We start from the raw sequence: 12,327 nt of genomic DNA, 5'->3' as shown, positions 1-12,327 counted from the left end.
TTAACATGACAAACTAGTTTACAACAGAAATTATGTAGCTCTTAATGTACTACAGTCAAACCTGTTATAAAGGATAATTCTATATAAAGGACAAACTCATCGGACCCACTCATTGCAATTTACTATATAATTGTGTAAAGGACACCTGTATATAAAGGGCACTTTTTAAATCTTTCCCTAGGGTGTCCTTTATAGACAGGTTTGACTGTACTTCTTTAAGACAGTTGCACACAATGGCATATATAATCAGACAGAACACATTACTAGGTACAGACATGTCACAAATATATTTCATGTATAACATTCTTCTTTCGAACTGCAGCCATCGCCAGGCAATTTTGGAAATGCCGAAAACCAAATTATATGTTGGTGGCCTCGTGGATGATGTAGGGAACGACAGACTTCACAGAACATTCGAAAAATTTGGAAAAATTAAGAAAGTTTGGGTCGCTCGGAATCCTGGTTCCAGAGGATACGCCTTTATTGACTTCTACGACCCTGAACATGCACTCAATGCCTCCGAGGAAATGAATGGAAAACATATCTTTGGTTCAAATATCAAGGTTGAATTATCTACCAATGGCATTGAATGTCAAAACTCAGAAAAACATAGAGGCGACCGAAACTATGAGGACCGGAGAGGGGATCGAGGCTATGGCGACCGGAGAGATGACCGGGAGAGAGACAGACGGAGAGGTGATCGTGATTATCGAGGGAGGCGGTCTCCACCTCATTATAGCAGACGGAGGTCGATACCTGAGGACGACGAGGACAATCGACTTACGGATTTAGGTCATATCCACCCATCAGATCTACCTAAAACCTTAAACATCCTAAAGGAACTGGAAAGAGTCACTCGTTTGCGACTTGAGCGTGAACTATTAGACAAAATTCGCAGTTCGTCTGCAATACTGCCAGACATTAACTTAAAAGACAGCCTTCACCATAGCTCGCGTTCATTCGAGGAAGACAACAACATTCCTTCGTCTTCTCGAAACAGAGACACAGAATTTGCTGATCCCTATGTGGCATCAGTCGATCCCATATTCCAGGATCGTGATATTCAGACCTTTGACGATGAGAGACCCGTGATGATTGATTCAAAGCCAGATAGATTTTACTCACAATGTCCAAGTAACGCGAGAGGGCCTCCCCGGTGTCTTTTACCAACACCAAACTTTCCAAAGTTAAAGAATTTCCAAAATCATCATTCCTTCCACGGAAATCCACATATTCCTCCCTGGCATGTTCCTCGTGACGTCACCAGACCGCCATTACGTCCACGGCATCATCCCTATAGTAATTTGCGAGAGCATAATGTTAATAGTGACCACAATAATGACTGGTACGGAAAAAAATATTATGGCTTTGGATTTCTACCCATCTCTGCTAAATCGTCGGCCAACAAAAAAGAACCTTCCCCACACATGAAACTGCCGCCTCCTCAAGTACCACCGGTAAACGAACCTGAGTTTAGTGAAATCGCCGATACTTCATTAACAGGTATTTCATCTTCGCCATTTTCTCTCTCTTTTTTCTACATAATTACCTGCGACAATTATCTATTGACCCACTTTAATGTTTTACCATAAACATGTCATAATCTCATTTCACAAATGCAATACACAAATATTACTGTACTCAATCATATACTTTAATTAACTTGTTTTAAACTGAAGGAAAACAAGATTTCTTATGGTCCCAATAAATCAGTCACTTACGAACATCTACCTAAATTTGATATGCAAACTCCACATACACTATTTTTTGAAATGCGAACATGTTCACTACCCTGTGACAGAAGCAGAAAATGGTCGACCATTTGCCAAACAGAATGGCTACCTCTCGTTACACAAACAGTACATTTGTCTCTATGGTTGGAGGTGGAGGCGGGGGACGTGTTATGCTACTCTTCACAAAAGTAGTTACTATTCATCGGTTCTTAACACAAGTATTAAGTAAATAATCTGATAGAGAGGTAATTTAAATTATACGTTTGATATATATAGGTAACGTGGATACTTGATACAATTAAACTAGTTTATAACATTTGATAGTACTACATGTATAATATGTCAACAACATATTCGGAAATAGAAAAAAAACCTACAGAAGTATAGATATTCGTCGTAACAAGATATTGCCTTTGACAGTAGTAGACCCTGATTGATTGTTATTGACTAAAGTAGATTACAGCAACTTTTTATTTATGACATTAGTAGTATTACCACAGTTTTGTTTTTGACTATACGGTGTTTACCACACCAACTTTTCTATATGATTAAAGTAATTTCCAACATCTTTATTTTGACTATAGATATACCACATATTTTTTTTTATGATACTAGTAGTATACCCACTACTTTCGTATTAACTATAGTAGTATTACAAGCATATTGTTATTGACATATATATGACTGTACACACACAATTTTTATGGACTATTAGTGATTCTACCACATCTTTGTAATAATGTAGTATACACACACTATTTTGTTATAAATAGAACACCCACACACTTTTTTTGTTTGCATAGTCTAAGTACCACCGTAACTTGTTATACTATATAGTGTATACACGCCACTTTTGTATTACTATAGTATGTATTCAGAACACTACTCTCTTGTTTTTCTAATAGTAGTATCACGCAATTTTTGTTATACATTGGATTACACCACTACTTTTGTTTTAACTCATAGAGTATTACACGATCTACTTTTTTGTTTACTAATGAGTATTACACCACACTTTTTGTTACTATACTATATAGTAATTACACACTATTTGTTTTAAACTGATAGTGAGTATTACACACATACTTTGTTATGAATAGTTCCACACTTGTTATATAATATAGTATTACACACACTACTTTTGTATATGACACTAAAGTTACACACATACATTTTGTTGATTGACTGAATATTTACACACTACTTTTTGATTATGAACTATATAGTGTAACACCACTAACATGTAATTGACTATATAGTAGTATACACACAACACTACTTTGTATTATTGCTATATAGTAGTATGACCGGGACTACTTTGTTATTGAATAAGTATATTCACAACATTTTGTTATTGACTATATGTTATACACCATACTTTTGTTTATTGACTATATAGTAGTATTACACACACTTTTTTGTTTATTGACTATATAGTAGTATTACACACACTACTTTGGTTTATCGACTATATAGTAGTATTACACACACTACTTTTTTTTATTGACTATATAGTAGTATTACACACACTATTTTTTTGTTTATTAACTATATAGTAGTATTACACACACTATTTTTTTGTTTATTAACTATATAGTAGTATTACACGCACTACTTTTTTGTTTATTGACTATATAGTAGTATTACACACACTACTTTTTTTGTTATTGACTATATAGTAGTATTACACACACTACTTTTTTGTTTATTGACTATATAGTAGTATTACACACACTACTTTTTTGTTTATTGACTATATAGTAGTATTACACGCACAATTTTTTTTGTTTATTGACTATATAGTAGTATTACACGCACTACTTTTTTGTTTATTGACTATATAGTAGTATTACACGCACTACTTTTTTTGTTTATTGACTATATAGTAGTATTACACGCACAATTTTTTTTGTTTATTGACTATATAGTAGTATTACACGCACTACTTTTTTGTTTATTGACTATATAGTAGTATTACACGCACAATTTTTTTTGTTTATTGACTATATAGTAGTATTACACGCACTACTTTTTTGTTTATTGACTATATAGTAGTATTACACGCACAATTTTTTTTGTTTATTGACTATATAGTAGTATTACACGCACTACTTTTTTGTTTATTGACTATATAGTAGTATTACACGCACAATTTTTTTTGTTTATTGACTATATAGTAGTATTACACGCACTACTTTTTTGTTTATTGACTATATAGTAGTATTACACGCACAATTTTTTTTGTTTATTGACTATATAGTAGTATTACACACACTACTTTTTTGCTTATTGACTATATAGTAGTATTACACACACTACTTTGGTTTATCGACTATATAGTAGTATTACACGCACTACTTTTTTGTTTATTGACTATATAGTAGTATTACACACACTACTTTGGTTTATCGACTATATAGTAGTATTACACGCACTACTTTTTTGTTTATTGACTATATAGTAGTATTACACGCACCATTTTTTTTTGTTTATTGACTATATAGTAGTATTACACACACTACTTTTTTGTTTATTGACTATATAGTAGTATTACACACACTACTTTTGTTTATTGAATATATAGTAGTATTACACACACTACTTTTTTGTTTATTAACTATATAGTAGTATTACACACACTACTTTTTTGTTTATTAACTATATAGTAGTATTACACACACTACTTTTTTGTTTATTACTATATAGTAGTATTACACACACTACTTTTTTGTTTATTGACTATATAGTAGTATTACACACACTACTTTTTTGTTTATTGACTATATAGTAGTATTACACACACTACTTTTTTGTTTATTAACTATATAGTAGTATTACACACACTACTTTTTTGTTTATTACTATATAGTAGTATTACACGCACTACTTTTTTTGTTTATTGACTATATAGTAGTATTACAAAACACTACTCTTTTGTTTATTACTATATAGTAGTATTACACGCACTACTTTTTTGTTTATTAACTATATAGTAGTATTACACACACTACTTTTTTGTTTATTACTATATAGTAGTATTACACGCACTACTTTTTTTGTTTATTGACTATATAGTAGTATTACAAAACACTACTCTTTTGTTTATTGACTATATAGTAGTATTACACGCACTACTTTTTTGTTTATTGACTATATAGTAGTATTACACACACTACTTTTTTGTTTATTGACTATATAGTAGTATTACACGCACTACTTTTTTGCTTATTGACTATATAGTAGTATTACACACACTACTTTTTTTGTTTATTGACTATATAGTAGTATTACACACACTACTTTTTTGCTTATTGACTATATAGTAGTATTACAAAACACTACTTTTTTGTTTATTGACTATATAGTAGTATTACAAAACACTACTTTTTTGCTTATTGACTATATAGTAGTATTACACACACTACTTTTTTGCTTATTGACTATATAGTAGTATTACAAAACACTACTTTTTTGTTTATTGACTAAATAGTAGTATTACACACACTACTTTTTTTGTTTATTGACTATATAGTAGTATTACACACACTACTTTGGTTTATCGACTATATAGTAGTATTACACGCACTACTTTTTTGTTTATTGACTATATAGTAGTATTACACGCACTACTTTTTTGTTTATTAACTATATAGTAGTATTACACGCACTACTTTTTTGTTTATTGACTATATAGTAGTATTACACGCACTACTTTTTTGTTTATTAACTATATAGTAGTATTACACACACTACTTTTTGTTTATTGACTATATAGTAGTATTACACACACTACTTTTTCGTTTATTGACTATATACATGTAGTAGTGTTACACAACTACTGAAGTTAGGGGTAGCGCTTAGAAAAAAAAACTACTGTTAGGGTTACGAACAATACAAAAAGTACAAGGAGGATACGTATTTCTGACGTTTCGATTAAACGAGTAAAATAGTAGAATTGTCTGCTTGTATCTTAAAAAAGCTATAGTGAAAAGCTATAATGAAAGATATAAAACAATTAATACAAATGTTATTAGTTGTGTATAACTTCTAACGTTCTCTTAGACTAGATATGTCGAATTTCAATTAAATCCATATTTGAGGGGGGAGAGAAAAATCTACATAACGCATATTCCATACCAATACAGAGAAAAAACAACAACAACAAAAACACACACACACACACAAAAACAAAACAATTTTTTTTTAAATCCACAAATTGTACGTTCATCGCTATTTCAACTGCTTGTATGACCTTCCGATGTATGGATATCAGAGCTTAATTATTTGTACGCTTCCCGTCAGACACTGAACAACATCTGACACTAGCATAAACAGAAAAACAAGTGACACATAAATATATAGAGCATTCTTCATCTAGGCACATTGTTATTTCATACCCAAGTTGAATTACTTTGATACTAACTCATTGAACACTTATATCGCACGACATGACACTATAAGATAACTTTGTTCGTGGTCCACAGAACCTTTTTAGTTTATTAGTTTATATGTATTTGATTTGATATATATATATATATATATAGTTATCTTTGTGGTGTCTAGATATAGTCGGATTGTTCTTAACACAATAATATTCTGATTTTCTCGTTTAAACTGTATAAATGTTCTTTATTTAATTATTTTTAACCTCAGATTTGATTATTAATTCTTAAACAACCAGGCATGTGAATCAGATAGATTATCTTATAATTATTCACCGCTGAATAAAATGCTGCGTGTTTACAAACTTCTTTTATCAATAACCGTTGATGTATCAGATTCTGGGGACTCAGTTTTGTTCGATACAAAGTAAACGCATGTCAATGAAGGGGCAGTGGTACCCGAAACATGCTAATTAATAGAGGATATCCAACAGTGTATTCAGTAATACAAAATATATTTCACTCGTGTGGCTAATATTTTGACATTTTTCACGAGTACATAGCTCGAGTGAAAAATATCAAAATATTAGACACACTAGTGAAATATATTTGGTATTACTGGAGATACTGTTAGATATTCTGTTTATTATATTTTATAGTAAAATATACCACGGCAGCTCAATCTCTCCCAGAATTAATTGCGGTCCCCTGTCAACGGCTCGCAATTGTACGCCAAATCGTGACGTTATGTATTATATCTTGTATTATGACGTCATATAGACCTAACATGACGGAGAGCTATATACAAATCTTAGTTTTCCTCATTGTCGTTCTGATTAATAAAATCAGAAAAAAAGTGATAGTTTTCACTAGTGAAAAATATCAGAAAAGTCATATTTATAAAATGAATAATTTTCGATATTTCACTGGTAAAAGTAGGTAATAAAATTATTTCAGAAAACGAGCCGTGACATTTATAGCTAACATAAATGCCACCTCATGTATAGGGATGTTATGTAATGTGTTTTGTCAATGGCTGACTGCTGTTACCAAATCCGGTACATCCATTAAATTCTATTAGACCTTTTTTTATAGATATTTCATTGTTTTTTTTTAGTTTCGCGTGTAGATATAAATATATGTATACGGTTCAGCCCAACATATTATGTTATAATCACTAGGGTTTGAGGACTTTATACAGGAGGTTGTAAAGGAAGCCGATCAGGAATTTGCTGATTTTAAAATTAAACTGACCTTATTCAAAATGCACATAACAAGAGTTAGAACACGTTTTACCAATATTAAGAATGGTGTTTTTTTGTTTTTATTACAGGTTCTGTTCAGTAGTGACAATAATCCATCGTTTTCCAGAGGGGCGTCAGTGATGTGACTCCGTGAAGGCGCTTTTGTCGGCTTGATGGAATGACACTGAAAATTGATATCGGTGTTACACGTGCTATAAATGTACCATATTGGATAAATGGAATGGAACTGATGTGTCCATCATGGGGATTTGTAGTATTTTCTAAGAAAATTATTGCGTTTACTTCAAAAGTAAAGTTCTGATGAGCACTGGATGTACCGATTCAAATGTACAAAGGTGTACATGTAGTTAGATAATATTAATTGTTAACTTTATAAAATTGTTGATATTTAGAGTTAAAGGAAGAATAGTAGTGACATATATCAAATAAAATACTGTCAAGTTCTCCACGAAAATTTATACCTGTATTTCGTTGATATTTTGCCTTGTTTTATCGAGTGAGAATCACAGTTTTGTTGGCAATCTCTGTCAAAAAATGAGAATCGATTGCAGTTTGTTTGAACGTAGTTATTGTTTAGACACAATTGGATTGGGCACACATTTTTAACAACTTATAAATCCCTCTCCACCAATATAAATTATATTGCCAAGGTTGTGTTAGCGACACAGTATACGTATATTGATTATAAAAAAACAGCAAAGAAGAATGACAGGAAGACAGATCTAGAGATCTAAGAGTAAAATGAATGTTGCTACATTAGGATAAACTACAAATTACGGTTCATAAACGATGTACACAACATATATCTTTAAATACACTCAATTAAAACTAATTAAAAACTAATGCATGACACATTCCAGCCAAACATCGAATAACTGATTAGTAAGATAAAAGATGAAATATTTCACCACAAAATAATAATAATAAATACCTTTATATGTGACGGAATAAGTGTATACGTAATAATGAGTTGGGAGTAGTTGTTCGAGGAAAATCATTTCGTGTAGTTTGGATTCATATATGTATATCATTATATCATGTTTAAAATAGATACAGAATGTAAAAGTACATTACTAAAGTCTTTAATATAGATTTGAAGCACGCGGTTTATGTAAATATGAAAATAAATTTGTTTGCAAGAAGCTAGAATTATTCGGGGTTAGTACCTCATCCGTTCTGTTTGTTTGTTTGCTTGTTTGTTGGGTTTTTTATTCGGACAGTCTTTGTCGTAATTACCCGATAACAAAACAGTTATAATAACAATGATAAATAAACAATAACACATGAGGAATGATAAATAAAGAATAACAAATAAAGAAAAACATATAAAGAATGATAAATAAAGAATAACATATAGGGATAATAAATAAAAAAAAATAACAGATAAAGTAAGTGGTAACTAAAAGGGTCTTCAAGGGCTTCCGCATTGAGGAGAAGAACGAAGCAGATATGTAATGTCCCTAACATCACTGACGAGTCCTATAAGGACGGGGCAGTTGTTGGTTCAGTACTATATCCATTATTCGACATACTGTAACTATTGCTTGTACTTTGTACGTGTACCATGAGTAATATCTTAATGAATATAGTCCCTACAGTCTCCATGAAGTATTTATATAGTATGAGGGATGATTGATAAGTTGTGAGCCTCGTATTGAAGGAGGTACTCAAGAATGTTCTTTTTAAGTCCTACTATTCTCTGACTACCCGGTATATAGTACTGTGTACCAAAGGTCTGGTCTCATTTGGTTAACTTATATCGACGAGGTAGCACTCTGAAGTAAACAAGACAAGCTGCTTTTGCAAAATGAACAAAATCGGTGAAAGAGAAGAGCAGTGATACAATATTTGCATAACAAAGTTTTACCACTTAAGTTTATCCATAATGATATGGTAGCAACACTAGGGAAAGATGCCCCTTCTTATGCTACAGTGTCCTGGAAGGCCTGCCAATGTTGCAACCTCAGAAATTGTCAATAAAGTTCATGATATTTTTATGACTGACAGACGAATCACAGAAAGATATATAGCGAGCAGAGTTGGTATTTAACAGGAAAGAGCACATTCCATTCTGACCGAGGCTCTTGCAATGAGAAAGCTTTCGGCCCGATGGGCATCAAGACTTCTGACAGTTCATCAAAAGCACACAATGCAGGCGCACATTACCGCGTGCTAATCTTAACCTTTTTCAGGAAGATCCTGTCAACTTTCTTCAGAGATTTGTCACTATGGATGAAATAAGAGTCCATCGTTTTACCCCAGAGGCCAAACAACAATCGAAACAATGGCACCCTGACTCTCCCCCGCCAAAGAGGGCAAAGACTGTCCATCAGCGGGGAAGATCATGATTTCGATTTTCTGGGATGCAGATGGTATTCTGCTAATTGATTATCTCCAAAAGGGACAAACAATCAATTGCACATACTATACTTCGCTTCTGAGGCAGTTATGGAAAACTATTACACTTAAGCACCACGGAAAGCTCACTAAAGGTGTGTTATTCCATCAGGACACTGCACCTTTCACAAGTCTGTCATTGCCATGGCTGCCATTCACGATTGTGGCTTTTAATTGATTGGGCATCCGCCTTATTCACCTGATCTCGCTCCATGAGACATTCATCTATTTCCAAAACTGAAAACAGCTATTTCAGGCACCCTTTTTCAGTCCGATGATGACGTCATTTATGCAGGGTGTTGATTTTCTGAAGAGCCAAGAAAAGGAGTTCTATGAAAGTGGCATTGAGGCCCTTAAACACCACTGGCAAAAGTGTAATAAAACTGCAAGGGATAATGTTGAAAAATAATACAATATTCAAATCCTTCAATATGAGGCTCACAACATATCAATCAGCCCTCGCATGTCCCGACTGTTTACGAACTGTTTAAAAACCAAACATTCCTCTCGCGTCAACAGACGCCATATGGTGTCCATCTATATGGTAAACACAGCGATACAAACACAGCTGTAAACCATAAACAATGAGTAGAGAAACAAGACATCATTTACTCCATAAAGCAAAAATCGAACCAATTATGTTATGAATGGAAAAAACTACCACTGTCACCACGCAAAGTCTAATAACGACTCGATTGATAATATAAAAAATCTAAGTATTTCCTTTCAAACAATTTTGCACCAGCTGGAAAGATAATCTTTCCTTTGAACATGTTTCAACCTTATTCGAATATTCTAATCCAATTTTATAACTTTAAATTTTGAATAAAAACAGTTGGAAATATGACTTTTTCTCTGTATATGTTGATTTTCGATGACTTTGATTGTGATCATTGGGGGCGGTACAGTATACGCCCGTCTGATGCCAAATAGGAATACATAATAGTATCAAGTGAACACAAATATTGAACTGCAAGATTAATATCTAATCAAGATGCCACAAAGAAAGTGAAATGTCAAGTCGTAACAAAGTTTGAAGGAAAGTGTTGGCAGCGGAAGGTGAGAATCTACAATGATAAAAATCTAAGGGCAATTCATTTTGCAAAATAGTCGAATCAAAATGCCACCCAGAAAAAAAGCCACTATTATTTCATAACGGTCAACATTTGTATAGAGACAAGGAATTGCACAAGGTGAGTAGGTCCTTTGTGGTCCTGAAGAGCAGGCGACCTTTTCTTTATCAATTATAGCCGTAATGTAAATTAGATTACCAATAGTAATTAGGAAAGGACAGGTCGCCAGGTGCGAACAGATCTAGGGCATCAAGTGCATTAATGGCATATATAACAATGACATATCAACAATGGAAATCAATATGACATTGTAAAATGAAATATGTAATTTCTCAATAAATCCTGATCGCAACTTTTCCTGGAGAAGAAATTTCGATTAATGAGGGAACAAAGGTTTTCATCGACAATACTCCAAGGAAAAAATAAGACTTAGAACCGGATAGAGTTACCACATATTCTTTGCTAAAGTAAAGTTTTGTTTCGTTGTAAGCTATTCGAATGTCCGTAATCGGTGTATCTTTACATTGTCGAGCTTCAGTCTTCTGCGCTAATTGATTAGAATCGATGAATAGATGACAGTATGAAACAAAACGGCGACGTAATGTCCCGGTATAGTAGACGACAACACTAAACAAAACGGCGACGTAATGTCCCGGTATAGTAGACGACAACACTAAACAAAACGGCGACGTAATGTCCCGGTATGGTAGACGACAACACTAAACAAAATGGCGACAAAATGTCCCGTCCCGGTATAGTAGACGACAACACTAAACAAAACGGCGACGTAATGTCCCGTTAAAGTAGACGACAACACTAAACAAAACGGCGACGTAATGTCCCGTTATAGTAGACGACAACACTAAACAAAACAGCTACGTAATGTCCCGGTATAGTAGACGACAACACTAATCAAAACAGCGACGTAATGTCCCGTTATAGTAGACGACAAACACAAACAAAACGGCGACGTAATGTCCCGTTATAGTAGACGACAACACTAAACAAAACGGTGACGTAATGTCCCGGTATAGTAGACGACAACACTAAACAAAACGGCGACGTAATGTCCCGTTATAGTAGACGACAACACTAAACAAAACGGCGACGTAATGTCCCGTTATAGTAGACGACAACACTAAACAAAACAGCTACGTAATGTCCCGTCCCGTTATAGTAGACGACAACACTAAACAAAACGGCGACGTAATGTCCCGGTATAGTAGACGACAACACTAAACAAAACGGCGTCGTAATGTCCCGGTATAGTAGACGACAACACTAAACAAAACGGCGACGTAATGTCCCGTTATAGTAGACGACAACACTAAACAAAACAGCGACGTAATGTCCCGTCCCGGTGTAGTAGACGACAACACTAAACAAAACGGCGACGTAATGTCCCGGTATAGTAGACGACAACACTAAACAAAACGGCGACGTAATGTCCCGTTATAGTAGACGACAACACTAAACA

The 12,327-nt window shown here is 33.5% G+C and overlaps 1 protein-coding gene across 1 annotated transcript; it reads left to right on the top strand.

The window, feature by feature from the left end:
• The first annotated feature begins 327 nt into the window (after positions 1–327).
• Positions 328–7,838, top strand: LOC117323990. The gene is made up of 2 exons (XM_033879566.1): positions 328–1,503; positions 7,449–7,838. The coding sequence occupies exons 1-2, from the start codon at positions 345–347 to the stop codon at positions 7,460–7,462; spliced, it is 1,173 nt and encodes a 390-aa protein (XP_033735457.1). The 5' UTR covers positions 328–344; the 3' UTR covers positions 7,463–7,838.
• The last annotated feature ends 4,489 nt before the right edge of the window (positions 7,839–12,327 follow it).

The sequence above is a fragment of the Pecten maximus genome, chromosome 3, assembly GCF_902652985.1.
Source record: "Pecten maximus chromosome 3, xPecMax1.1, whole genome shotgun sequence".
NCBI classification, from domain to species: domain Eukaryota; kingdom Metazoa; phylum Mollusca; class Bivalvia; order Pectinida; family Pectinidae; genus Pecten; species Pecten maximus.
Note: the sequence above shows the minus strand (reverse complement) of the source record. Positions and strands in the feature narration are given on the sequence as shown.

Coding starts and splice junctions, on each gene's coding strand:
- LOC117323990 (XM_033879566.1), top strand. CDS start 345: ATGCCGAAAACCAAATTATATGTTGGTGGCCTCGTGGATGATGTAGGG.